The 15,354-nt window shown below is 33.4% G+C and overlaps 1 protein-coding gene across 1 annotated transcript in view; it reads right to left on the bottom strand.

Annotated features, from left to right (window-relative positions):
- The window catches only part of LOC106140978 (uncharacterized), a 32,609-nt gene that overhangs the window by 10,976 nt on the left and 6,279 nt on the right, over nt 1-15,354 (bottom strand). Inside the window, exon 2 of the mRNA XM_060947097.1 lies at nt 1,130-1,438. Coding sequence (XP_060803080.1) covers nt 1,130-1,438 — 309 coding nt within the window. The remainder of the gene's footprint in view (nt 1-1,129; nt 1,439-15,354) is intronic.

Here is a 15,354-nt window from a genome sequence, read left to right as displayed (position 1 = left end):
ATTTAACAAAAGTTGATGGTGATTTTTCTCTAGTAGGTATGTAAAAAAACATGATAAGAAAATATTGTACCTAGTGAACATGGAGAAAATTTCCAATATTTTCCAGTTTTGAATATCTTATACTCGTATGTGGTTTATTTTTTAATTATTGTACTAAATTATTTTGATATTACGTCACAAACATAAAAAGATACTAAAGTGTATGTAATGCTTATTCCACTTTTGCAACAAAACCGCTGCACCGATTTTGTAAATTTTTTGTTTGTTTTGATTTTCCATTTATAAATACAAGGTCAAACATAATATTTTTTTACTAAAATCCTACATATGTACAAATTATCCGAGGTTAAACTAATTAGTTTTTTAACTGAAAATTTCGTATGTAGTCCGGGGCAGAAGCTAGTCATTTTAACGGTCGCTTTTTTAATTTCAACATTACTTAAACTATAATTAAGTGTAATTCGATGCTGCACGGCAAAATTTTGTTAAGGCGTTATTTATTAGTGCTTTATATGGTCGAAGATACTACATACATCAAGCACAAAAAAGACATCAAGATGCGCGGACACATTTGACCCAGTTAGACTAAACGTAAAAGTTTGTCTAAAATGAACTCTATTTTATGTGATTAAACACTATATAAACCTAACTTTTTTATGTTCAACATGTTCGCCTTCGTCTCGTTATCATCTGCACAGTCTACACTGCATATTTTAGAAACTTAAGACATGTGAACATTGCCCATATACATTGAAATGCATTAGGTAGGTAGGTAGGTAATGAATATATCAAATTTAAATCGACCAATATTTTATAAAAGCAAGTCTTGTCTTTAAACTCCGTTGGTCACAGCCTGTTTATTTTTTTGTAGAAACTGTTACCCCCTGCCAATTGTTGTATGTTTGAAGGCATACCAAATTTCATCAAAATCGGTGAAGTACCGATTTTTATAGAAACTGTCCCATAATTTTAGGCCGTTGTTTTTTTTTTTAAAGTTTGTTCGAATCTTCAACTACATATATGCATGCCTATCAAATTTCATCAAAATCTGTCCAGTGGTTTATCCGTGAAAGTGTAACAGGCACAATTTATAATATTAGTTTGGATTCGTAAGTAGGTAGGTACTTACCGTATTCATCATATCCCACACGCCACTCAGCCTACTCGGGTGATACGCCATCTTCTTCACGAAGCCCAAAGCGTGGGTTTGGACCATCAGGAGGTCCACCTTCTTCACCAGAGCCCTCAGGTCATAATACTTCGCCAGCAGCTCAGGGTGCGCAGGTAGTGCCAAGAACAGAGGGCCGCCTCCTGAAGAGCTGATGATGGAACGGGCTGCGTCGACTGCCTCTTGGACCTTCGTCCTGTTGAGGGTTTTGTGGGCATCGTATATTTCCAGACCCTGAAGGTGCTTCGATTTTAGAAGTTTGCGGAGGTCCTGCAAAAGAGAAACGTATTGAATAAGAATTTGTTGTTTCAACATTTATAAAGTTTTCCCATTTATTTAGTAGATATTAGTAGAAATATGACGATGATATTTAAAAGAAATCAAATCAGAAGATTTCAAGTAATCGGTGAAAAATAAAAAACATCGTGAACTTCTCTTTGGAAAGTTAAAAAAAAAACATTTGTAGGCAACCTTCTTGCTAGACGCCATAGCAACGGTTGCCATGGTTTTGTTAGTCAGATTGTCAAAAATAATTTTTATTGTGAGTTGTTTGGAATTGATACGTTGAATAACATAGACATTTTTAACTGATTTCTCTCCTCTTTTCTCCTTCTATCTTCTGTAGGAATTAATAACTTTTAATATCTATACTTCCTACACATTTATAAATATTTATCATAACCTAAAACAATGTAGGTACCTAAGTTACTGACAATTCTAACTAATGCAATGTCTTTATGTCATGTCATGAATTACATAATGACATTGCATTAGTCATCTTGATTTTCATATTTTTAAACCTAATACCTATAATATATATTGCCTTGTTAAAACTACCATATCTGGAAGTCGACATTGGCAAATAAAAACAAGCTATACATTGCCTCTGCATTACACCCACTTTCCCCAAAACTGCGTGTGTTACGCAAAACAACCTTCAATGTAGAGCTAAATATGTAGATCATCGGTTTTATAGGAACTGGTTCCGCACCACGTAGGTAGGTACAGTCACCGCCATAAATAAATATACAAGGATTAGTACATATGTAGATTAAGTAAGTAAATGCTTTATTGTGCACTAAAGGAGTAGGTACATTACAAATATAAAACAGTAGTGCAGAACAAAGGCGGGCTTATCCCTAAGTGGGATCTCTCCCAGCCAACCTGACAATAAGAGGATCGCATACAAAAAGTAAGTACCTAAGTTAGTAAGTGTTATGATATTAGTTCCACCACTTTTGCTTTACCTGCGCCTGCGCTTTGGAAGCGGTAGTAACTTTAATTATCTTTCAACCGTGGCTCTGCTCGCGTGAAAAGTACCCCATATCCTTCTTCATATTCCACAATACATATTTTTTTTTTTGTAGAGACTGGTTCAGTGGTTTGGACGTGATTGCCCCCAATAATCCACAATACCTAACCATTCTAGCCACGAAAAAATAAATCCTCAAAAACCAAATACTTGCAAATTCACTTTAACAGTTATTAAATAGTTGAGATGCACATTATAATTCTATTCAAAATTTAAGTACATAGGATATTTGTACTAATCTAATGCGTACATATTTATGCTCGTGAGTGTACCTTTACCGGGTGACATTGAGAAGCAAGCAGCCGCGACGTTATCCTTCGAGAGAGAAAAATGGCGTAACTTTGAAGTGACATAAAGACGGCGAAGTTACGTTTGTAATACTATAAATAATATCTATGGCGAAATAAATTAAGACTCGTAACGAGACGTGAGTACAGTTTTAGGCGAATAAATAAGGTCAGGTTTTTCTGCTCTCGTCTGTAGTAGGCCATATTGAAAAGGACACAAGTATCGTACCTTTGCATACGTATCGTCGGATTCGTCGGTCTATCTTTTCTCTATGGCCCACTATAAATGTGCTTTTGACTTATAAAAGCAACATATGGTTTCCTTTTGGCTAGTAGTGGACATTTTCGTTCGAGTGATTAAGTTTACAGACTCCTCTAGGTATTATTGAAACTTTATTTTTTTACTTACCGTAACAACTGTTTTATGACTCATTCATTGCATAATAAATCATTTTAAACAAATAAATTTATACGGGACAAATTAAACAGATTGAGTTAGTCCAGAAGTAAATGCGAGACTTGTGTTACGAGATACTAACTCAGCGATACTATATTTTAAAATAAATACTTATATAGATAAACATCCAAGACCCAGGCCAATCAGAAAAAGTTCTTTTCTCATCAATGCCCTGGCCGGGATTCGAACCCGGGACCCCCTGGTGTCACAGACAAGCGCACTACCGTTGCGCCACAGTAGCCGTTATTCATTTATTTATTCACACGTTTGTTTTTCATAATTACCTACCTGGTGCGCCACTAAGGCCGTTAAATATAAAAATAATAGATTCCATAGTGCGGAAGTACATGCCATTGATCTTATTACACCACAGATAGTGTCCTTTACGCATATGAAATTAAAAAAAAAAAACAATTCATTTTTGGTAACTACCCAATATGGTTGACAGGCAGTTACGCATGATTTTAAGGTAGTCATGTCAACCCACAAGCCTTATATCAATCGGCATACTAAATTACCGCCATGTAGGGCTAAGAGTAACTTGATCCTTTACTATATAATGTAAATATATTTATAAATCGTGACTGTCTGCTCGCTACAAAATTTTAATCACGAACTAAGTGATTTCGGCTACATGAGTCAGGTTACTAATTATTTATTTAAAACTTCATTAAATAAAACAAAAATATACAAAAGGCGGACTTAATGCCGCTTGGCATCCTCTACCAGTAAACCAGCTGACCAAACAGAAAAAAACTTTAAGTTGGTGGTGCGATAAAGTGCGCATGCATACTGATTGTCGTCGAAATCGTTAAATTCTGAAATAGCTTTGGCATCTATCATCAAATTCCCTATAAATTAATGACCTGAAATGTTTTAATACTTTCAATATATACATTTTATTGCAAGACATTCTCAGCTACGGACAAATATAAAAATCCCACTAATATATCATAACCGCGGTAATTTCAAGATAGCCCTTAGACCACATAAGGATCCATTCACACATGCAGAATTTCAATTATATGAACCTAGTGGTTTGGGCGGTATGTTGATAGTCGGTCAATTATTCACAAGTTAACGCAACCTACCTACTAAATCTATACTAATATTATAAAGCTGAAGAGTTTGTTTGTTTGTTTGAACGCGCAAATTGAAAAATTATTTTTGTGTTAAATAGACCATTTCGTCGAGGAAGGCTATATCACATCACGCTGCAACTATTAGGAGCGAAGAAATAAAAGAAAATGTGAAAAAAAAACAGGGTAAATTATTCATCCTTGAGGGCTTCAATGATGCCCACAATAACTATTACACGCGGACGAAGTCGCGGGCATAGCTAGGCATAAATAAAATAGGACAATATGTCACGCGCGTCGCTGTGGCTCAGACCTATAAATTGCATCAAATTCTGATAATTGTGTAATTTTATTAAAACAGGTTCAATAATTTCGGGCGTTTATCAATGGCATACTTATTTACATCGTGACGTGACACGATTTATTTAATATGCAAATAGATATCAATTATATTGGCCCAAATAACTTAAAGTTTTACAAAAAAAATAATTGAAGCAAATTTTTTGTTTTACTTTATTGCTTAAGAATTGACGGCCTCTGTGTCCATATAATAAATGTCTATCCGTATTTTTGTGGATTTTTAAAATTTTGCATTATCTGCCAATCTACGTTTAGTTCAAATTGACAATGGACTTCCATTGTCAATTTGAACTAAACAACCTTTTTTCCAGCAAATTCCAACAATTCTCTACCAAATAGGTAAACCTAAACTCAAGGCATGACAGTAATGCATTCGTAATGAAAATGAATGTGGAATGATTAACCATTAAAAAACTCCTACATATTAATTGGATTTCTAAATATGGCTTAGTCACCTTAGTTTCTAAACGTAGTTATAATTTATTACAAATTTAAAAGACACGAAAAAAATGGAGACTATGGCGTAGAAACACTAGTTCACGAGTCTCTTTTATTTTGTTAATTCCAAACATAACGTAGTTTCGTTTTCATTTCTATATTAAACGTTTGCTGAAATTAAATAAAAATAAAAACATCATACCTTGCTTCTCTTATTAACAAGGAGTTCGAATAATTTAAAGTAACAGCCGAGTCCTATGGCCGAGTCTTTACGTAAATCACAATTAAAGAATTAATGTATGGGTAGTCAATATTTGTAAGTTCTTGTAATAATCCTTTTTGGATATATTAAGAGAACCAGCTAACTTCCAGTGCTATGAACGTCCGTGTACAGGCAAAATTAGTCTGCAAATACAGCTTTTTTTAATGGAAGATTATATATGTTGTAGCTATTTATTAATTAACAGCTTACGAATTATTTCTGATCTCGTCTGAGCGTAGGATAATACCTTTTCTTATCTCCACTGGTTTGCATTAAGGTGAAGATTGCCCACTACAATTATAAAATGTTTCGCGCTATATTATTAAGTTATTGATCCGATATTTGGTATGTTCATTTGAAACTATAGGTTAGGAATTCATATTTTCAAACATCAACAGCTTTTAATTATTTTTTCGAACCGATTTAAATGATTCATAATTTTCTTTGATTACAGCGCGGTTTAACAAAGCTAATGATAAACTCTTGAATTAAAAAAGGGCAGGTTTGTTAATATTGTGATCAATTTATAACTGGAGTTTGATCACGTGAAACGAAAAGTCCCATTCATTTAAGAAAAAATCTCTCTTAGTGCACCCTAGACCAAATTAGAAACCTATATCCCCAATTTCAAATGTCTAGATCAATCGTTTTGAAATGTCATTCAAATAGTCAGCCAATGTCTTTTTTTTTTTGGATTATACAACGAGGCTGTATGTACACACCTTAAGTTACAACATAAGTAAAAAAGTTATCTTTTATCTCAATTGTAATTTGCGAATGATCGTGATACGCGCATTATTCGATCTTGTTAACAGTTAAGTAAATCTTGGATTAATCATATTATGGCGGTTATTACTTCGAAATATAACATTGTCACCGGTTCCTGTGTCAACTTAGATTCCCAATTATGATTTTAAGAGATCTATTATGATATTATTTATATAATTTCTAGCGTAAGGGGGTATTATGCCAGTTTGTATTTCAAAAAGAAATTCAGGCAGTCAGTTGTATTTAATCGTGGGAAATTTCATTATTTATTTACGTAACTTTATTGTACAAAATACAAATGTATAGCACAATTGGCGGATTATATGCTAGAAGCATTATCTACCAATCAACCATTGGATCCGACAGAGAACTTTTTGTGGGGTAACTGAATAAATATATTTATACCTACATAATTAATTTCAATCGGGTCAAAATTTAAACAATAATGTTTTTAGCTTGTAATTTAGAATAGTTTTTTTTTATTATTATAAAATAATTAATATTAGTTTAAATTATTTAATTAGGTATATTTATTATTAGTACTTTTCTGATTAATTATAAACAATTGTATGTAATATTTATTTAGAATAGTGATTTTTTTTAATTATTAAATTGTATACGATATAATTATACTAAGTTTTGTTTAAGCTCGGCCGAAAGTTTTAGTTTCTTGTTAATACAGTGCCTATAAATTGACTGTTTACATTATAAACTATTAATAAAAAAGGATAATAAAAAAAAAATTTCAATCGTGGTAATATTTAATGGTCCTAAAACTTTTTTATAAACTTACCTACATAACTACATACATAAATCACGCCTTTTTCCCGGAGACGTAGACATCTTTCCACTTGCCAAGATTACTTTTTGGTTTTTTAGTGGTAAACTTCTAGCGGCAAAGAAAACTCTAAGTCGCTACTAGAAACAAAGAGTTATTAAATGCTTATTAGGAACTATATAATAGGCCTACCCAACTGCCCATGCCCGCGCCATGGGTCATAATTTTTAATCAATATCCGACCACTATATTAAATCCACCAAAAATTACTTATCTGCTGATTAAAAATCGCCTCGTTCCTTTAAATGAATTTTGTCCTGTGATGCCGTCATATTGCGACTACATTATACTATTTTTTTAAATGTGGTAATTTTTTTTTATAATTTTGTAGGTAGCAGTAGGTGTTTATAAAAAAAACATAAAGACGCCAACCGTTTATAAACATAAGTATTTAGTAACTGGCAGCATAGACTAGAAGCCATAAATTTTAAATCTTGACTGGTTTTAAAAAGCTAAATGCTATTTTAAGTGGTCGGCAAGCGTGTCAAACGCATACGTCACTCTACATGCTCGTACTAACTGGCCTACAAATCTTATTTAATGGTTACTTAAATCGTTCAATCAATTACTTTGATATACCTACTTGAATTCTTTTATTTATAAACACACATATTTTGAAGACTTAGGTATTTAAAGAGACCTATAATTAAATAAATATGGAACAAGGAAAACTAGTGTTACATAAATATTTTTATGACATGTAAGTTGTACCTACTGACTTAACTATATTTTACTTATATTCAACAAAATAGGTTCAGTGGGAAGAGTGAAGAGGTAATAAACCTAGAAACAAACTTACTTTCGTATTTATTACATTAGTAGGGATGCGATGCACTTCGGAACCATAATGAAATCGATGAGGTAGAGAAAAAGAGAAGATAGCTAAGACGAGAACAAATAATTAAATGATAAGACGACACCCCTTCTTCTTCTTTAGCATATATTTGCCCACTGCTGGGCATATGCCCCTCAAATCTTTCCATCTAGCTTTATTAAAGGATTTTCTGGCCCAGGTTAACATGCCACGCATGGTATAATATTTATAACGTGGAGAAAAATAGGCTATTAAAACCTCCAATACAATAGACATTTCCTAAGCGATGCATTGATTGAATTGTTGAATTAGATTTTTTTAATATGTGTGCGGATAAAACGAAGGAAGTATGCAAAGATCGTGGCAAGTGTAAAGATGTAGTCTCTGCCTACCCCTCCGGGAAAAAGGCGTGGTTTCTGTTTATGTATGTATTTATGTATGTTTCTTTTCAAGTTGACCATAGGAACGGCAATTCATAGTCCATTCCCATGATTTAAGTCTGTTGCCAGTTATTTATTGGGACATAGAGACGGAAGCTAGTAGCTAGCTTAAGGTTTTGCAATAGAGACACATGGCCGAGTTTATATTAACAGGAAAGCTCTGTGTATTTCGCAATATCCATTTCCATATCCTCGTAACTATAATGATTTATCTATCCCGTTTTGTATTTGATTTAAAGCAACAGAATAATATTTATTACCATTATTAAGAATTCCAACACTATCTGAATCCCATTGGCCATCCAACTGAACGTGGTTTTTTGGAGATTGCTCGCTTTATCCAAGGAAAAAGATGTGCATGTGTAAGGGTTCCTTTTTCAGTTTTTTTTTTTTTTTTGTTAAAGAAATCGCTTGAATTTGTAAATGATACCTACGTAAAATTTTCATGAAATAGGGTTATTATTTTAAGTGGTCTATTTAGTTTCTGGTATATAACATTGGTGGTTTTTTAAGTTTTTTACTGTAGAAATCATTTCAATACCCTACTTTGACATATCATTAAAATCGCCACGGCTATAGTCAGGGGAACCTGACCAGCTTAGATCCCATTTTACATTAAAGCTTAACAGCAATAGCTTTTCGCGCGATAATATGGCGTCGCACGTTTTGCCTCAAATTTAGAGGTTTTGTAGTAAGATTCAAACCTTACACACACACACTTATCCACTAACATTTTAGATATTACAATTAGATCAAATATTATTTAAATTTTATACAAACGAGATCATTATGATCTCTAGTAAGAATACACATTATCAATTATTTGTTGACAATCGTGGGAATTGTTTGAGAATACATTCATCATCACCCGACAAGTTATTTCAATCGTTATAATAAACTGGTTTCCTTAAGTGCGTATTAACATAACAATAGATATGCAAATTGTGTGTCCTTCCGAAGTTACGCCCATTTTGTGTTACATTGCCGTTTCTAAAAGCTATCCATCTCTGGTCAAGCGGCCTAAAGAGGTCATGTAAATCGTTTATTTAGGTAGTTCCGTGCTATTGTTTTTTGTTCAAGGATGTGACATTACAATTAGTACTTTATTTGGAAGATTTATGTGGGGAAAAGTGAATTAACATTGTGTAAAGATTGATGGTTGACATAGTTGATTCTAATTCAAGTTTGAATTATTGTGAAATAAACGTTGTTAAAGAAAATGCTGCAATGCATTTTGTTACTGCTTCTTTTGAAACTTCACTGAAGATTTGAAAGAAGCATTAAACTTAGCTTTAAGTTATTTTTGACGCAAACCAATGTTGTGAAACCAAAATATGTGACAATTATTATGTGATGTTTGAAATGTCCGATAATAATGAATAAAAATTTTGATTTAATTACGAGTATTGGTTTGAGTTGAGCAAAAGTGAATGAATGGCCCTTAAATTTATAGATTTGATGTAGTAACGTCAATAAAAAAATATCTAAGTAGTCTAAAATTACCTACTGTTTGTAATTTTTTTCATACCTACCTACCTACCTACCTTTCTACCATATCATACCAAGAACACATAGCCACTATAAGTTTATTCCGCAGAGTTTACAGATATAATGGGTCAGGTTAACAATATCATTTGAATTCAATGAATCAAGAATTTATATTTCTAACTAGGTATTCTTGGGGAATTCTAATGAGAGCGAAGTCTAACAATAGCCGTAGAAAAAGATACCAAATCTAAGAGACCAGCTCAAATGTTTACCAACATTCAAATGTAAAGGTCGATTTTAAATAATTAAATATGTGATTAGATTGATCTACCTACCTTTATTTTTTTTCGCTGTTTTGGAATTTGAACCCTTCAATTGTTTTTACCTTATTGTATCTCTGAACATTGGAACATTGCCACGTCACAATGTAAATTCTAAAACTCATGTAGTTCTATAATCTTATCTAGTCTTGATAATTACCTATTATTGTTTACTTATCGCTTTTAAACCAACCGCAATATTTTTATTATTGCACGTATCTGAAATTTTAATTTCACAACTTGAGCTTGCGTGAATTAAATAGGTAGGAATGAAATAAATATGAATGAAGCTAAAGGTATTTGTATGATTGACCTTTGTATTATATTAATCTTTGGGTAACTGTCTGTAAGCAAAAGTGTAAATAATCATTGTTTTTTTTTAAACGGATAAAGTCGGGTTTTGGACCTCAAACAACAAGAATGGCGTGAATATACATATATTACTTATGTATTAAAACTGGAAATTCAAAACGAATTGCCTATTATGAATAATCAAAATCACCAATGTGCTAATTATTTTAAACACTACCATAACATTAGTAGAACTAAAACTCAAGATGCAGATCAGACAATTTGGGTCAGACGTCAGCAAATCCTTTATGATTGATCGAGCTGGTCGTGCTGAATAGGTACCTACAGCATTTTAATTGGACTACAACTATGATATATTGGTACATTAAAATTAATATTCATAAACAATTTGTAACAAAAACATTGTCCGATCCAAAAAGGGCATAATAGTAGGAACTTTGAAATTAAAGTTCTTCTTCGAAACAGCGATAGTTTTTCGCGCGATAAAAAATGGGCTTATACAATTGTGTCTTCGCCTCGCGAGTGTAAAAAAAAGGTTTTTCACAAAACGATTCCCGTCGTACCAAAGCAATGTGACCTTACAGAGAAATACATACATATAATCACTACCACTTGCCTGAATAGGTTTCCTCCTGTTAAGGATTACATTACATTAAAAAAAGCGGGTAGTGTAACCATACCTTGTCATAAAAACGTTATGGTGTAATATTGTGTATGATAATAGTATATTTTCTATGCGTATACGCAACATATCATCAATCTTCAAAACTGGATGACATTGGCCATTAAATGTCAAGACAAATTAGTGCAACCAAGATTGAGACGCATTCAATAAGACTCAATGACCACGTTTAGTTTGATAAAATTAGGATTCTGATAGCGATAGGTTGCTAGCCAATCGCTTTTATGAAGAAAATCAAGTTATGTATTTTTTTGATGAAATCTGTTGCGCGTTGGGAATCTAGTTTTTGCCTGGCTGTAAACAGAAGGATCACATTTTTGTAGGGGTAGACAGAGACTACATCTTTCCACTTGTCACGATCTCTGCATACTTCTTTCGCTTCATCCACATTCATAACTCTCTTCATGCATCCTTTCCTTTCTAGAGAGAAGCCCAGATCCGCCTCGTGTTTTACAAACAATTTAAGTAAAATAAATTACGCAGCACTACTCTGTGACACACACGAAGTAGGCTGTTTATAAGGCGTGGTAATGTATTATTATGATTTATATTGACGATATTATGTGTGAACGGACCTATATCCATTACCCATGTCGTGAAATCGTGCGTGGACATTGTTCACGATAATGGTTACAAACTTACATTACTTACAAATACATACTAGTATGCTACTAATATTATAAATGCGAAAGTTTGTGAGTATGTTAGTATGGACGTTTGTTACTTTTTCACACAAAAACTACTGAACCGATTACGATGAAATTTGGTATGAAGGTAGCTGAAGACCCAGAATAACATATAGGTGGGAATGATTCCACGCGGACGCAGTCGCGGGCGGCCTCTAGTATTGTTATAAATCAAAAGACTCTCGTACTCGTACATAATAAAGCAAATAATCCCTTACGTGGTAGACGCAGTGAGAGTTACAGCCCATTGTCACTGTAAAAAATAACGAAAACGAATGTTGCCTAAAGTATTTCCCTCACCAGCCCATAAAATTCCACTGCTCCTTTAAATTTCCCCATAAAATTCCCTGCACTGCTAACAGCTCCCCAGGAATGGGTGGATTTTACTCATTGTCAACAAGCTAGGCAGGCAAGTTGGTGACCGCAATGTCTATTGATTGTGGACTTATCACCGTGGGAGGCGCTGCTGCCCACCTCCCGCTTAATCCCTTAATCGCCTCTTACGATACCCACGGGAAGATATGGGGTGGTGATATTCTACTTTACCAGGACTACAAGTCTTTCATTTTTTGTCATAAGCGCCAAATAAAATATTTTACTTTTATTTGGCGCTTATGACAAAAAATGATGGGATTTTCTTTCAATATGAATGGAAAATACTATCTATAGTGTCTATATAGAGAGTATTTTATATAAGCAAGGGCATAACTCAACCAAAAATAATTTATAAGTCAGAATAAGAAGCAACTTAAGATTGCGTTACAACCATAATCTATTTGCTTCCCTTTAATTTATTTGTATGCAATAAAAATATTACAACAAACATACAAATATCTTTGTATGTTTCTATGTGGATTTGAAAAGATTAATTTGGATACTAGTTACATACGGATAGTGTGCAATATGCAATACACTCTAAGTGCCATATTAAATGACCCATACATTTTATCATTAATTCAATTGACTGCTGTTTCTCAAGCCGTACCTTCAAATTGTGTACAATTTTGCGAAACACGATGATTGTTTCTTTCTATTTAAGAGCTACCATAAATTATTTATATCATCAAGATATCACGTTAAATGCTGATGATTGTGTTATATTTAATCTTCTGTATATAGAATGGAAAGTGACTGACATAATACTTTGATATGATTTGGCTAAAAACATCAGATAGTAATGATGATGTGGCAATAGAGAAAGTGTTTTGGAAATTCCAACGGAAAAAACAATGAAACTGATAAAATTGCGTGTCCCTCTCCAGTAGCTCTCTCAAACTCAAAATATTTATTGCCAAGAATATTTACTCAAAATATTCTCGGCCTTTAGGCCCCGGACCCGGGGTCCAATTAGACTTCTTCTTGCTTCTTAATCTCGATTACAACGACTTTTCTTTTACTCCTTCCTAATTTCGATTACAGTTTTACTTCTTCTTCTTTCGGTGTTTTTGAAACTGTTCTATCTGTCTACCCCGTAATAGATAAAGACGTGATGTATGTACCAATGGATTTATATAGTATCGTTGAGTTATTATCTCGTAATACAAGATTCGAACTTATTTCGAGGCTTACTCAATCTGTGTGTATATGTGTGTATGTATTTTTATATATATTTTTATATTAAGGATGAACCTAATTTTAGAAATCAATGATTCGCAAAAGGCTTTTCAAAATCGACGTCTCTCATATTCTTAGGTAGTAAAATACAGTCTTCCCAAACAAATATACTATTATGATAAATGGTGATTATAAATTCAACAAATTATAAACCTAGCTCAGTTTAGCATAGAAATGGCTGTTCTAGCACTACATATGTCAGTATTTTGCAATTAACCTGCTTGCATAATAAGGTCCGGAATAATTTATGATGATAAGTTATAAACCTGTGTTTATGGGCTACAGACATAGTACATGTTTAATTGTACAAAAACGTAAAACGCATTGCTATGATGTGCCGTTCAGAGCACTTTACAATAGGACCAATCTAACTTCCATGGATGTCGCAAAAGGCGAGTAAGGAAATAAGAACTTTTATCTAGTACCATGATACAATATAGGCTAGGAACACTGCAAACGTTACGGAGGTCAGACGTGAATCGATGCGTATAAAAATTTCATGGGATGAATGTGTTTGTATTTTTTGTACTAGTAGATATTAAATTCATTGTGTCCTTTTTTTTGGTACTAGTATTAAATTCATTGTGTCCTTATCAATTGGCGTGGTGAAAGCCAATTTGCAAGTGGACTAAGCCCCAATTCAATGTCGTGTGTTAATCTTACAATGATATCGTGACCGGTTTAATACGCTGGCCTTAAACACTGCCCATGCAATTTTAAGATGGCAAATCTAACACGAGTCACTGTGGATTATGAACTTACATAAAACTCTTGGGTTACTGACAGCGACTTACAGAAAATCTAACTACTCGTCCTAGTAAGCTATGGCAGGTAAGTTCCTTGAGAAGTATTATGTGCTAAGAGTCTTTTCTAATATTCCCGCGGAAATGAGAAAAAAAAAGGTTAGTAGTAGAAGACCGTAGAAGTTAAACAGAAAACTACTTAACAGTAATATTAAAACTGCTATATGTGTTTGAGTATAACTATTGCTGTTACAACATTATTATTCTTATCCTACTTCCTACCAGTAGTACCTATGCGAAAGTTTGTATGGATGTTTGTCACTATTTCACGCAAAATATTTTGACAGGTTTTGATGAAATTTGGTACACAAGTATAACTTGATATAATATAATAGGTACTTTTTATCTCAAAATTCCCACGGGAGTGAACCCTAGGGGTGCCGCTAGTACATTATAAACTATAAAAATAGTCCTACTGTGAAATAACGTAGCCATTTTAAAATCCATTGTACCTAATTGCTCGCTATTTGTTAGCAATCCCAAGCAGACAATTAAATTATTGTCATTTGGCTTTGAAACGACCATTTAAGGTTTTAAAATAATTCAGCAATGTTAGTATTTCTAACCTAGAAATTATTTTTCTTAGGCCAACCATTTTACTTGGAATTACGGCACGGATTGGTCGTAGGCAAAATCCCAGCTACTCCCCAAAATAAGCGTAAGGAGGATGATGACGATTACATCACACCTTTTGCAGATGCAGACGGAGTCTAAGATATTTAGAAACACAGTTAAGTGAAAGAAGAATGGATGAAATGGAAACAAAAACTATGAGAACAAAGTGCCTAGGCGAGCCAAACGAAGTGCAAAGGCACTGACTACCTCTAAGTTCTGTCATTTTGATATTAATAACTAAAATAAATACTTAATGCAAAATTTTAAACAATGGTCTAAACCTTGTTAGGTAAGTTCATTAATATGTTCATCAATGTTTCACAAAGAAATATAGCAATCACACCCGACCGCATTCCTTGCACATGTCACAGTGACAGCTGTCAAAAAGACAATGCCGCCAAAACTATGACCTTGACCTGACATGTCAAACGCAAGGTCAACATCGGTTGTGTTGGGCCGATGATTCATACCTGCTTTGATTATGTATCTGTGATTTATGGACCAGTTGACTGGACTATTTGTATGAATAATGAACTTCTGACACAAATTAATTTTTAACCGATCATTGTCTTAGGTTTTCTGGATGAAATCCTTGTAAATTCAAACTTAAG

This window comes from Amyelois transitella, chromosome 12 (assembly GCF_032362555.1).
Source record: "Amyelois transitella isolate CPQ chromosome 12, ilAmyTran1.1, whole genome shotgun sequence".
Classification (NCBI taxonomy): Eukaryota; Metazoa; Arthropoda; class Insecta; order Lepidoptera; family Pyralidae; genus Amyelois; species Amyelois transitella.
The sequence above is the reverse complement of the archived record's forward strand: the minus strand, read 5'-3'. Positions and strand labels throughout refer to the sequence as shown.